We start from the raw sequence: 14,750 nt of genomic DNA on the forward strand, positions 1-14,750 counted from the left end.
TCAAATGAGAATTGTTTGTATTATTTTCTTGTTCAGCTTTTTGGTTGTAGGGTGGTGGAGAGTTATATTTTAGAAGAGGTGTGGTCATGCAGGTGAATACCCAAAGTGAGTGAGGGGCATGGGAGTTAATGGTATATGCAGCCAGAGTAACTGTAGTGAACCATGGTTTAAGCTGCACAAGAAGGGTGTAAGGCTGTATGGTTTTGAGGGACATAGAAAATCTGTAGGGATCAGTGAATTGTAGGGCCCTGGAGGCTGTACGCATTGGTGGAGTTAGGGTGTTAGAGGAATGAGCTGGAAGGATAGGATGTGGCAGTCAGCAGAAAGTGGAATTCTTGCCTCTTCCCCAAACGTTTTATTATAACAGCTTCCCCAAACAGAAATTTGAAAGAATAGTATAATGAACATCTGAATAGTCACCTAGATATGACCACTGTTAACATTTTACCACTTGTGTATATGTATTTTGCAGGACCATTTGAAGCTAATTGCAGAAATCATGGCATCTTACCCTTTAGCACTTTAAGCATTTTATTAAATGGTATTGGCTTTTTGAATAGACCAGGCTAATTGTTTTGTAGAATGCCCCACATTCTGGCTTGGAGGGCTTCGAAATTGAGATCTTTGCAGTTACTGATAATTGCAGATATTGATAATGACTAGTTCTAGAGTTTGCCCCTTGGCATGCATGACTGAGGTAGGATGGAGTAGGGCAGGAAACAGAAGCTAAGGCAAGGGGGTACAGGGTAGGTGAGTCATGGACATGAGACGCAGAGCTGGGGCAGGGGTGGTTAGGGAGGAGAGAGATTTGTTGGAAGTGGTAACGGGGAGCAAGGGCTCAAGGTGAGAGCAAGATGGTAAGGGGTGTGTTCACAGGAGAGGTTGAGATAAAGGGGTTTTGCTGATGTTGAGTTCCTGCCCTCTTCTTTGGCTAATCTGGTACAATCACAGAAAACTGTTTCATTTTATGTTGTCTGTTAGGCCCTCACTTGAAGAATGAATATATGGTTGACCTTTGAACCATATAAAACCATGTGTTTGAACTGTGCGGGTCCACTTGTATGCAGATTTTTTTCAATAAATACAGTACAGCACTGTAAATATATTTTTTTTTCCTTAAGATTTTAATAACATTTTCTTTGCTCTACCTGACTTTATTGTAAGAATACAGTATATAGTACATAGGACATACAAAATATGTGTTAATCTGCTGCTTATGTTGTCAGGAAGGCTTCCTGACAGTAGGCTGTTAGTAGTCACATTTTGGGGGAGTCAAAAGTTACACATGGATTTTCAAGTGCATGGGGGGGGTCACTGCCCCTAACCCCCCTGCCCAGTGTTGTTCAGGGTCAGCTGTATTTCTAAAGGTGGGGTGTGTGTATAGTTCATTCCTAAATAATAGCTTGTTCCCTCTGACCTGTAGTGATAAATGAAAACATAAATGAACAAACTTAACCCATGTTCATTGCAAACTGAGTTTTAGTTTCATTCATTGTACTAATGTGTAGACCAACACTAATTTTATATTCAAAATTATCTCATACTATAGAATTCATCATTTCGATTACAAAAGAGCCAGATTTCTTCAGGAACCCAGGTAGAAAAATACAAGAAAAATCATTTGCCGACAAAAGGTAAGAAGTTACCTTTATAAAATACTTAAGGAATTTAAAGAATAGAGAATTTACACCCAATTTAAGAAATAAAACATTGTAAATATCATTAAAGCCCCTGTGTATTCTACTCCCCTATTTCCACCCTGACAACATTCCTTTGCTTGTTTTTCATTCTTTTACTACATTATGTCCATAAATCAATATAGTATTATTTCTATGTATCCCTCTACAATTTGTTTTTCTCTCAATATTTTGATACTCCCATTAATACATATAAACTCTAGTTTATTGATTTTAATAGCTATAGATTCCATGTATATTTGTTACAGTTGAGTTTTCCTGTTGATGGAGTTCACGCTTTTCCCCAGTTTGTCAGTAGAATGAACAGGTCTGCAGTAGAATGAATAGGTCTGCAGAACTTATTTGTCCTGTGAGTTTCTCTAAGACACATACCAAGAGTAGGATGCTGGGTCATACCAGGCTTGTGCTGTAGGAGGTTTTCCCTTTGTTCTGCAAAGTGGTTTTGCCATTTTTTTACCATCAGCAGAATATGCTCTTTGTACTTACCCTTCACCTGGTCAGACTGAAGTTGTGGCCAGTCAGATGGGTGTGAAATGGTGGGTTAGTGTAATTTTTTTTTTTTAAAGATTTATTTATTTATTTTGAGAGAGTGAGAATGAGAGAGAGAGAGAGAGTTCATGAGAGCAGGGAGGGTTAGAGGGAGAAGCAGGCCCCTCGCCGAGCAGGGAGCCTGATGCGGGACTCGATCCTGGGACTCCAGGACCATGACCTGAGCTGAAGGCAGTTGCTTAACCAACTAGCCACCCAGGCGCCCCAGTGTAATTTTAATATGCATTTCCCTGATTACTGATAAGGTTGTGTGAGCATCTCTTTGTATATTTAGTGGGCATTTGGGTTTCCTGTTTTGTGAATTGCCTGTTCATTTCTTTTGCCTGTTTAAAACTTTATAGGGAGGAGAGGTTTCTCCTTATTGAAGTTCTTCTTCACACTAATCCTTTCTCAGTTACAAGCACTGCTAATATTTTCTCCCAGTTCTGGGTTTAGTTTTCGGTTTGTATTTTTTGTGTGCATGTTTTCCTTTTTTTTAAAGATTTATTTATTTTAGAGAGAGTATGCAAAGGGGGAGGGGCAGAAGGAGAGAGGTGGGGAAGCAGACTCCCCGCTGAGCAGGGAGCCCAATGTGGGCTCCATCTCAAGACCCTGAGATCATGACCTGAGCAGAAACCAAGAGTCAGAGGCTTAACTGTCTGAGCCACCCAGGTGCCCCTGTTTTTCCTTTTATTATTGAATTTATCAATCTTTTTTTTATGACTTTAAGAAATCTTTCTCAATCCTTACGTCACAAATATACTGTTTTCTCTTATGAACTTTTTTTTTCACAACTGGGTTTTTACCTGGAATTTTTAGAAATTATTTTCATGAACTAAATTTAGAAAAGTGGATATAACATATGCAGTTTGACAATTATAAAGGACATACTTAGATAACTACCAGCTAGATAAAGAAATAGAGTAGCAGCATCCCAGGGCTGTCCCCTCCGTGATCATATTACATTGCTTCTCTTTGTAGTTTCTACTCTCATAGGTGCAGCCCTAAAAAATGATTTGTTTTCGAACTTTCTGAATAGTTATACTGTATGTGTTCCAATAGTTATACTGTATGTCTTCTTTTACTGTACATTGTTTTTGAGAGTCATATTGATCTGCAACTCTAGTTCACTAAATTTTTCAAAAACTGCAAGGCAGTTTGAATGTTTATGAATATATTACAGTTGACTATTCTGTTGATGGTTAAATTTTTTTTTTAATTTGGTATGTTAAACAGTGATGCTATGAACATTCTTAAACACACATTCATTTCTCTAAGGCATGTACTGGAATTACTGGGTAATCAGTAAGAATATCTTTAACACTCATAGATTTTGCCAAAACATTTTCCAAAATGATTTTACTGTCTAACCAGCAATGTAATGTAAGCGCTTGCATTGTTCCACACCTTGTTGATACTTGGTATTGTCAGACTTAAATTTTTGCCAGTCTGGTAGGGATTCAACACTGTCTCATTATAGTTTTGAAGTGGTTGAATACCTTTGCCTATATTTATTAGCTATTTAGACTCCCTCTTTTGAGAAAAATTGATCAGGTCTTTTACTCATTCTGTGCTGTTGTTTGTTTTTTTCTTTATTGGTTTATGGGGGCATTTCCTCTTCCCCCATCATAATCTTTTAACAGTTACACATTGCAAATATCTTCTTACAGTCTGTGGCCTGCCTTTTTACTCTTCTGATGAACCAAAACTATTTTTTTTTATTGAAATGTATTCAATGTATAACGTATAAATTTTTAAGATGATATGTTGATATATGTTATGATTGCCAATGTAGTGATAAATAGCACCTGTATTATATCACATAGTTATATCTTTTTTTTTTGTATAACATAATTAAATCCTTTTAGTGGTTGGAGAATTTAAGATCAAGTTTCTTAGCAAATTTGTTGATTGTAATACAGTATTATCTATATTCACTATACTGTGCATTAGCTCTCTAGGACTTATTTACTATTTGTTGCAAGTTTCTACCCTTAAACAACATCGCCCCTTCTCCCCCAAACTCCCACTTCCTGGTATCCACCACTTCACTCTCTTTTTACAAAAAGTTAGGCCTCTTTGGATTTCACATGTAAGTGAGATCATACAGTGTTTGTCTTTCTCTGTCTGACTTACCTCACTTAGCATGATGTCCTCAAAGTCCATCCATGTTACTGCAAATTATGTCCTTCTCTCTCATGGCAAAATAATATTCCATTGTGTATATATATCATGTATTCTTTATCCATTCATATGCTGATGGGCACTTAGGTTGTTTCCATATCTTGGCTATTGTGAGTAATGCTGCAGTAAAAACATGGGCTTTGATATCCCTGTTTTCATTTCCTTTGGGTGTGTACTCCGAAGTGGCATAGCTGGATCATATGGTAGGTCTATTTTTAATTTTTTGAGGAACCTCCATATTGTTTTCTATAGTGGATGAACCAGTTTAACATGCCCACCAACGGTGCACAAGGATTTCCTTTTCTCCACATCCTTGCGAATACTTATCTCCTCTCTTCTTGATGATAGCCTTTCTGGCAGCTGTGAAGTGATCTTGTGGTTTTGATTTGCATTTCCTGGATAATTAGTGATGTTGAGCATCTTTTCATGTACTGTTGGCCATTTGGATGTCTTCTTTGGAAAACTGTCTATTGAGTTCCTTTGCCCATTTTTCAATCATTTTTTTTTTGTTACTGAGTTATAGGAGTTCCTTCTGTATTTTGGATATTAATCGCTTATCTGATATATGGTCTGCAAAAGTTTTCCCATTCTGTAGGTTGCTGTTTCATTTTGTTGATTATTTCTTTTGCTGTACAGAAGCTTTTGAATTTTGATTTGTTGATTTTTGCTTTTGTTGCTTGTGCTTTTGGTATCAAGAAATTATTGCCAAGACCAGTGTCTTAGAGCTCCTTCCCTATGTTTTGTTCTAGACCACAGCAATTAGGCCTGGATTTTAATGAAATGCGCAGTTATTTTGTTAAGCAAAATTCTGTTTGTCTTCTTGGATGCCTCTATTATATCTACCCCACACCTAAGCCTCTAACTAAAGTCCTTGTGATTATCTCCAAAATACCTTTGGGTTCATCTGTTAGGTTAGTTGAACACCTGTCTCTTCCTCCAGATTGTAAACTCTCAAAAAATAGATATTGTCCTTGTCTGTCTTGGTCACACAGATTTAAGTGCCTATTAAATATCTGAACTTATATAATAAACTCCTATGAATTGGTGAAGAAAAATATTAATTCCTTTCTTAATGGGTAAAGGACAGTAGTTCACAAAGGGATATGAACTAAGGAAATGTTTGACCATAATATTAAGTAAATTTAAAACTTTCAATTAAATCTGAAAATTAACTCTTGACAATTATATTCTAACAGGCAATCCATCTCGAAGATCCAAGCCTGTGCCTCCCCGTGATTTAGGCAGTTCGGATAAGGGACAGGTAAATCTCTTTATATTTTTATATATTTAAGCATAGATTACTCAGGCTTAAAATTGCTTAGTTAACTGATTTAAGTTTCTAAACCATTTATAAAGGAGGTTTTTTAAAAGATTCATTTATTTAAGAGAGAGCTCTTGTGTGGGGGGAGGGACAGAGGGAGAGGGAGAGATTGAATCTCAAGCAGACTCTGTGCTGAGCGCAGAGCCTGATGTGGGGCTCGATCTTACGACCCTGAGATCATGACCTGAGCTGAAACCAAGAGTTGGACGCTTAAGCGACTGACCCACCCAGGCACCCCTATAAAGGAGGGTTTTTTTTTTTACTTAACATTGTGAATGTTTTTTATATAACACCAAATGCTAGTCATCGAATCCTATAATAGAATCTGGCATTTGGAAATAAATGTAAGTTTTAGCTATTTGAAATGTGATTACATGTCCTTTAGGACAGATAAAAAGAACGCATCTTGTCCTTGCAGATTGCCTCACCCAGGGAGGCCCCTGAACCAGTGGACTTCCCAGATCCTGAGTGTAAAAAGGACGACAAAAAGGAGGAAAAAGAAGAAATTCAGGGAGAAATCAGTCATCCTGATGGAAAGGTTAAAAATTTTTAAAAAAATAATACTATAAGAAATTAATATAGGTTAAAGTAGAGTCGGAACACTTAGATTCTAAGTTAATTGATCTTTCAGACTGTAGGGGTGTTTAAGAACTATAGTTCCTTGGACTGTGACCTTAGTTTGAGCGTTTGGACTCCTCTAAAAATGCTTGACACACACATGCATTTAGTTGCCATTTCTAGTTTAGAGATACAGCAAATTACAAAGGAATTACACTTCCTTTGTTTAAACTCTGTTCTTCCTCTAAACATAGGGTAAAAAGCCTTTATCATCTTGGTACTTTTTAAAAGCCTCTGTTCCCTTCCTGCAGCCTTTCTATCTCCAGCTCACAGTTTTATTTTTGTGCTTAGGAAAGGTTTTGAGCAGGATACTGCCTGGCTGGGTGTTCCAGCTAGAAGAAAGAATGAAAAGGGAAGGGACATAAACAGGTTTGTTAGCAGGGAGGGGATGAGGTAAGTTTTCCTCAGGTTTATAGAAAATTTACTTCTCCACATACCCTAATTTATTTTAATTGAAATTATAAGGCCAAAGTTCATTGCTAGTCTTGAGGAATGAGGGAAGGACAAAAGAATAACAGTCAAAGGAAGAAGTTGTAGACTTTTCTTGTACCAATTCTGCTTTCGTGTAACAAATCGTTGGTGGGAAAAGGTTTTTTTTTTTTTAGAATTCCGCGGATAAATGGAAAAGGAATGAGAAAATTTGAGCTATCACTGTGCAGTCTCTAATGAAATAAGGGATCTAGGCAGTAGTCATGAATAAGCACTGAACTCCTAGATGAGAGGCTGATGGAGCTTCATGGCAGATCTAATTGATGTGACCCAGTCGGTCTTGTGGTCTTGAGGACAGTCGCATACTGCACTTCTGAATGTGTAGCCATAAGCAGCTCTCAGCAGTTCGTAGAAAGTATTCCTGTTAGAATAATTCAACCAGACTTCATTCACACCTCTAGATGTAACTACTAGTTTTTCCCAGGAAGTGTAGGGCATACGAGAACATGTTAAATGACACCATGATTGGAAAGCAGTCAACCAAATCCAGAATGTGGGAAATTTTACATGTTCAGGGACCCCCAGTTCTTTCAATAAGTAATCATCACTAAAAAGGGGGCAGGGAGGTGAATGTTAAAGGTTGAGATTTAAGAGACATGTCATCAAGTGTTGTGTGTGGACCTTGTTTTGATCCTGATTCAAATAAACTGTAAAGAGTCTATTTTGTGAATTCAGGGAAAACAACATAGAGGGTTACAATATGATGAAGGAATTACAGTTTGTTAGGGGCAGTAATGATTTGGTTATGTTAAAACCTATCCTTAAATCAATTGAAGTGTTTTACATATGAAGTGATACCTGCAGTTTACTTAAAAAAAAAAACTCAGTAAAAAAGAAATTGAAGATGACACAAACAAATAGAAAGATACTCCATGCTCATGGATTGGAAGAATTAATATTGTTACAATGTCCATACTACCCAAAGCTATCTACAGATTCAGTGCAGTCCCTATCAAAATGGCAACAGCATTTTTCACAAAACTAGAATAATACTAAAATTTGTATGGGAATCACAAAAGACCGTGAATACCGAAAGCAATTACGAAAGAAATAATCCCAGACTTCGAGTTATATTACAAAGTTGTAATAATAGAACAGTATGGTACTGACACAAAAATAGACATACAGATCAATGGGACAGAATAGAGAGCCCATGCCTTTTTTTTTTTTTTTAAGAGGACGGGGTTTTTTTGTTGTTTTATTTTAAAGATTTTATTTATTTACTTGACACAGAGAGAGAGAGAGAGAGAGAGAGCAAGCACAAGCAGGGTGAGCAGCAGAGGGAGAGGGAGAAGTAGACTCCCCCCCAAGCAGGGAGCCCGATGTGGGGCTCGATCCCAGGATCCTGGGATCATGACCTGAGCTGAAGGCAGATGCTTAACCAACTGAGCCATCCAGGCGCTCCTAAATTCATGCTCTTATGGTCAATTAATCTATGACAAAGGAGGCAAGAATATACAACGGGAAAAAGTCTCTTCAATAAATGGTATTAGAAAAACTGGACAGCTACCTGCAAAAGAATGAAACTGAACCACTTTCTTATACTATACACAAAAACAAACTCAAAATGGATTGAAGACCTAAATGTGAGACCTGAAACTATAAAAATACAAAAGAGCATAGGCAGTAACTTCTTTGACATCAGCTATAGCAACATTTTTCAAGATAGGTCTTCTAAGACAAGAGAAACAAAAGCAAAACTATTGGGACTACATCAAAATAAAAAACTTTTGCGTATAGCAAAGGAAACCATTGATGAAACAAAAAGGCAACTTACTGAATGGGAGAAGATATTTGCAAATGACATATCTGGTAAGGTGTTAGTATCCAAAATATATGAAGAACTTCCACGACTCAACACCCAAAAAACAATCCAATTAAGAAATGGGCAGAGGACCCCAACAGACATTTTTCCAAAGGAGACATACAGATGACCAACAGACATGAAAAGATGCTCAACATCACTAATCAGGAAAATGCAAATCAAAGCCACAGTGAGCTATCACGTCACACCTATCAGAATGGCTAAAATCAAAAAGACAAGAAATAACAAGTGTTAGTGAGAATGTGGGGGAAAAGGAACACTGTACACTGTTGATGGGAATGCAAACTGGTGCAGCCATTGTGGAAGACGGTATGGAGGTTCCTCAAAAAGTTAAAATGGAAATACCATGATTCAATAATTCCACTACTGGGTATTTACCCAAAGGAAACAAAAACACTAATTCAGAAAGATATATGTGCCCTTATGTTTGTTGCAACATTATTTACAATAGTCAAGGTATGGAAGCAACCTAAGTGTACACTGATAGAGAGGTAAAGAAGATGTGTGTACACACACACACTGGAATATCACACAGCCATAAAAAAGGATGAGATCTTGCCATTTGCTACAACATGGATATACTTAGATGGTATTATGCTAAGGGAAGTAAGTCAGACTAAGTACCATATGATTTCACTCACATAGAATCTAAAAAAATCAAATGAATAAACCAAAAGCAGAATCAGACCTATAAATACAGAGAACAAACTGATGGTTGCCATGGGGGGAGGTGGGGGTATGGACAAAATGGGTCAAGGGGAGTGGGAGGTACAGGTTTCTAGTTATGGAATGAGTAGTCATGGGGATGAAAGGTCCAGCATAGGGAATATGGTCAATGATACCGTAATAGCATTTTCTGGTGACAGATGGAGCTACACTTGCGGTGAGCACAGCATAACATATAGACTTGTAAAATCACTGTGTTGTACACCTGAAACAAACATTGTATGTCAACTATACTTAATAAAAAGAAAACTCAGCAAAAAATGAGTTTGTTTGACATAAGAATGGTGATGTGTTGATACTAGGAGACAATATTTTTGAGACAATGTTTTTGCCTTTAATTATGAAAGATTTCAAAGGTAATTTGGAAGAGAATATTTTTGTCATGTGGTATCAGGAGGAAATCTCTCCTATTGATAATCTTGTTTCCTTTTTTTGTAGATAGAAAAGGTTTATAAGAGTGGGTGCCATGTTATATTGTTTCCAAATGGAACTCGGAAAGAAGTGAGTGCAGATGGGAAGACTGTCACTGTCACTTTCTTTAATGGTGATGTGAAGCAGGTCATGCCAGATGAGAGAGTGGTAGGTTTCCCTAGGATTGTTTTTCTCCATGGCTTAAACATCTCTAGAGAAAACACATACTGACTTTCTGTCTTTATAGATCTACTACTATGCATCTGTCCAGACTACTCACACTACTTATCCAGAAGGACTAGAAATCTTACATTTCTCAAGTGGACAAATAGGTAAAAACTTGCTCTGCCCTCTAATTACTTTCCTTTCTTTAAAAATAAAATACTTATAGTAACCTTTTTTAAACAGAGAAACATTTCCCAGATGGGAGAAAAGAAATCACATTTCCTGACCAGACAATCAAAAACCTATTTCCTGATGGACAAGAAGAAAGCATTTTTCCAGATGGTACAATTGTAAGAGTACAAAGGTATATTATATGTTAAATTTGCTTCTAGATTTGCCTATTTTCAACTTGTATTTCCAAGTGAATTTTTGAAATCTTAAAACATTTATGTAAGTCATTCAGAATTTCAGTAAGTTTAGTAGTGAGTACAGATACACACTTTGAGAGGTGAAAAAGAGTTCAGCATTTTGGAGTTTAGAACTTAGAGACATATAGGTTCTAATACCTAGTCTGTAGCCTAGAAACCTAAAGGGAGTCTGTACAGTACTTCACAAAAAGGGAATGGCAAGTATTTGTACAGAAATAAATTTGGTGGGGCGCCTGGGTGGCTCAGTCACTTAAGCGTCTGCCTTCGGCTCGGGTCATGATCTCAGGGTCATGGGATCGAGCCCCGTGTCAGGCTCCCTGCTCAGCATGGAGTCTGCTTCTCCCTCTCTCTCTGCCCCTCCCCACTGCTCATGCTCTATTGCTCTCTCTCTCAAATAAATAAAATCTTAAAAAAAAAAAATTTGGTGAAATTTGAAAACAGTGAATAAGACACAAAGAAGGAAAGCCGCCCTATCAGTTTTTAAAGAACAATGATGAACAATGATGGCAGTATTTGAATTACTGTTTCTCTTCTCTTATGATTTGCTGGATCTCCTTGTCCCTTCCTGATTAGTATTTTATTCCTCTGGCCTCCCTGACTCACTTTAAAATAGCAACTTCTTTATCCTTCTGAGTGTTATAGTTCTTGAAGTTAGAGACTTCTTAATGACTTCTTCAATCCACAATACAGAGCTTCTTGTAGTCACCATTTTAATTAAAACCATGAAGGTTTGTCAGATCCACTGTCCTACTTAGTTTGCACCCTCCTCTCCTAGGTGTGCATGTATTTAACTAATTTGAGTTGTGTGTTAGAAAGTTAGCAAAAAAAAAAAAGTACAACACTAATTCAAATAATGTAGGAACTTCTTATGGTCATGGTAGTATTTTCCGTTAACATGGTTTGAAATTTTCTCTGATGTTCAACTAAATAAATACCAATCTCTTCTAAAACTTGAGGAAAATCTTATATGTACATTATATTTTGAGCAATTTCAGAAAATTTTCCATCTTTAACTTATGTTTGAAATTTTTTTATAATAAAAAGTAGAGAAAATGATAAAAACTCCATTGTACCCATCTGTCCATCTTCAACAAGTATTAACTAGTGGCCAATCTTTTTTCATCTACATTCAAGCAAATCCCAGATATCAGATCATTCAGAATTATTTTGGCATCTTTTATTTATAGTGGTGATTCTTCAACTTAACTGTGCATTTAAAACCACCTGGAAGGGGCGCCTGGGTGGCTCAGTCGCCCCTTCAGACGCCAGCCTTCGGCTCAGGTCATGATCCCAGGGTCCTGGGGTCGAGCCCCGTATCGGGCTCTCTGCTTCGTGGGAAGCCTCCTTCTCCCTCTCCCACTCTCCCTGCTAGTGTTCCTGCCCTTGCTATCTCTCTCTGTCAAATAAGTAAATAAAATCTTAAAAAAAAAAAAAACCACCTGGAAGAATTGTTCATTTGGAGGTTGCTGGACCCCACGCCAGTAATTTGCATTTCTAATAATGTCTTGGGAGATGCTGTCATCCCTGGTCCTGGGGCTGCACTTGATAAAACAGTGGCTCTCAAAATGGCTTTTAGTTCTAACACTTCTATGTGGCACAAAGCCATTACATTCACATAAAATTTGAGAAATAACCAAAATAGAAAAAAACCCCACTGTGTTGAGAAGTGGTAATTCACAGTCTATAGCCTAGCTTTGTGTTTCTAACGGCACATTATAGATAGATGTCGGGGTTCAGTTTGAATGTCCTGCATGCACATTAAGCAGTCCACTTGGGATTAACAGCTTCTTTGTTCCACTGCTTCAGAATAGGTCTTAAGTCTGATTTATGGCCCTTCCCAGGGATATAAACAGTCTTCTCCAATCTGATAAAGAGTAAGTGCTCAGACTGCTTAAACATACTGAAAAGAATAAAGGTCAAAACTGAAAGCCATATATTTTTTTTTAGACTTTATTTGAGAGAGTGAGAGAAAGCGAGCGCACACGCACAAGCAGGGGGAGCGGCAGGCAGAGGGAGAAGCAGGCTCCCCACTGAGCAAGGAGCCCAGTGTGGGACTTGATTCCAGGACCCTGGCATCATGACCTGAGCTGAAGGCAGCCGCTTAACCGACTGAGTCACCCAGGCGCCCCAGAAAGCCATATTTTAATACAATGCCCAATTTTTCTTAGAGGCGGAATACAGGTGAAGTTAAAAAACCTAAGTATTTTGTAGTGAAAACATAAATTTATTAAAAACTTTTCATGGGCACATTTAAGTGCTAATCTGATCAGTGGAACTATCAGCCTGAAGCAGAAACAGGGTAGAAAGAATTTGCAAAGAAGGTATTGTGCAAGGAGAGGACCAGTGGAGGTTCTAGGAGAGGAAAGAACTGCCAGAATCAAAAGGACATTTTTAGATCATTTTCCTGTTATATATTTAATATTTTAAAGAAATTAAATTTTATTTACAGAGATGGCAACAAAATCATAGAGTTTAATAATGGCCAAAGAGAACTACACACTGCCCAGTTCAAGAGACGGGAATATCCAGATGGCACTGTTAAAACTGTATATACAAATGGTCATCAAGAAACAAAATATACATCTGGTCGAATAAGGGTTAAAGACAAGGATGGTAATGTTCTAATGGATACAAAATTGTAATGATACTGTGCATGACTAATCATGAAATAACACTAACTTGATTTTCTTGTTAAAAAATGTACATTTGTGGTTTCTGTGGTTTAATTTATACATACTGTGTGTGTTGTGTATATATATAAATGGAAAAGATTATGTTTGGATTGTAAAATAAAACACCATAGCTTTTTATATTCTTTGAAATGTACAAGAACAGCTTTCATTTTTAGTTCACCTTTCTACAGTTAAGTGCATGACTAAGGAAAGCATTATTTGTTATAAACTGTATAGACTGCAAAAATAATGAGGCACTTTTATTGAAGATGGTTATAAAAGCCAAGAAGTACAAGAAATACAATAGCACAGATTTGCCACGAGCACATCAGCCATTAACAAGAACTTGCACAGAAAGTTTACTCGAGTTAAGAGAATGTCTCCAGTCAGAATATACTGTGTTCAGTTAGTACTAAGATTAAAGCATTTTATCTACTAAAGAGGTTCTTTAATTGTAATAGAATGGGAAGTTAAAACTGAATGAATACAGATAGGTCAAACACCAAAATAGGAAGAAGAATTCATTCTGTGAGTACAGATAATCATAGTGAGGAGAAAACATTTACTGTGATGGTATATAGTAACTGGTTAAAATGGGAGACTTGAGAATGGAAGGGGTGGGAAAAATAACTAGAGCTGGTATTAACTGATCAACTACAGGTACCTTGATGTTATAACCTATAAAACTGTAGGCTGACAGAAGCAAGATGTCCTTGAAGGAAGGGCAAGTCATCTACATATCAATTTACATAATAATTACAGGTTGGTATAGTCACATAAGTGCAATATACAAGTAATACTGGCAATGACTCCCATTTTTAAAAACAGCTAAAGGTATCAGTTCTAGGCGATTTAAGAACTGAATATGAAAAAAGTTGCAAACTTATCAAATTAGGAGTTATATTACTTCAGAATAAAGATTTTTAAATGTGACACAGTACAAACTAAAAAAGGTGACAAATGAAAGGTATGTCCAAAGATACCACAAAAAAGGAGAAAAGATGAGCCACAGACTAGAAGATATACATACTTGACAAAGGATTAATATCCAGAATATATAAAGAATTCCTACAAATCAATAAGATAATTACAAACAACTCAATAGAAAAATGGACAAAGGATATGAACAAGCGAACAAGTGACTATTAAACCAGTGAATACATATTGAAATGAGATACTTTGTATACTAATATCAATACAGTTTGGCCACACCACACACTGCCAAGGAACTCAACCGATGGTAGTAAATTGAGTAAATCCACTTTTTGGAAAGCAATTACCTAATGACCTAGTAAGTTCCACTACTTAGTATGTATACTAGAAAACTCGTAACATGTATGCAAGGGGTACTACAGAAGAATATTTGTAATTGAAAAAAAACTGGTAACAACCTAAATATCAACAGAATTATGTGCGGAGATGGATAGAAGAGTGAGAGTGAATAAAATAGAGCTCTGCATACCAACATGGATAAATAGCACAAATAGTAAATTAAAGGTGCAGTAGCACACTCATTAAAAAATATACACAGCAGTAGTATATCTTGCTTTATGGATGCATTCATATGCAGTAAAATAAGAATGTAAGAATAATAAACACCAGGTTGACAACAATGTTCACCTCTGCAGGGAAGAGAATGGGGAAGGGCACTACAGGAGTCTTCAACTGTACTCAGAGATCTGTCTT

The 14,750-nt window shown here is 36.9% G+C and overlaps 1 protein-coding gene across 3 annotated transcripts in view; it reads left to right on the forward strand.

Annotated features, from left to right (window-relative positions):
• CENPJ (centromere protein J) overlaps window positions 1-14,696 on the forward strand; it is a 48,177-nt gene extending 33,481 nt beyond the window's left edge. For all 3 annotated transcript variants that reach the window (XM_027589081.2, XM_027589083.2, XM_027589082.2), the window contains 7 exons: window positions 1,550-1,634; window positions 5,606-5,670; window positions 6,149-6,268; window positions 9,827-9,967; window positions 10,047-10,131; window positions 10,208-10,328; window positions 12,842-14,696. In XM_027589081.2, coding sequence (XP_027444882.1) covers window positions 1,550-1,634; window positions 5,606-5,670; window positions 6,149-6,268; window positions 9,827-9,967; window positions 10,047-10,131; window positions 10,208-10,328; window positions 12,842-13,034 — 810 coding nt within the window. In that variant the 3' untranslated portion in view covers window positions 13,035-14,696. The remainder of the gene's footprint in view (window positions 1-1,549; window positions 1,635-5,605; window positions 5,671-6,148; window positions 6,269-9,826; window positions 9,968-10,046; window positions 10,132-10,207; window positions 10,329-12,841) is intronic.
• Window positions 14,697-14,750: the final 54 nt, after the last annotated feature.

Source organism: Zalophus californianus, chromosome 3, assembly GCF_009762305.2.
Source record: "Zalophus californianus isolate mZalCal1 chromosome 3, mZalCal1.pri.v2, whole genome shotgun sequence".
In the NCBI taxonomy this organism is placed as follows: domain Eukaryota; kingdom Metazoa; phylum Chordata; class Mammalia; order Carnivora; family Otariidae; genus Zalophus; species Zalophus californianus.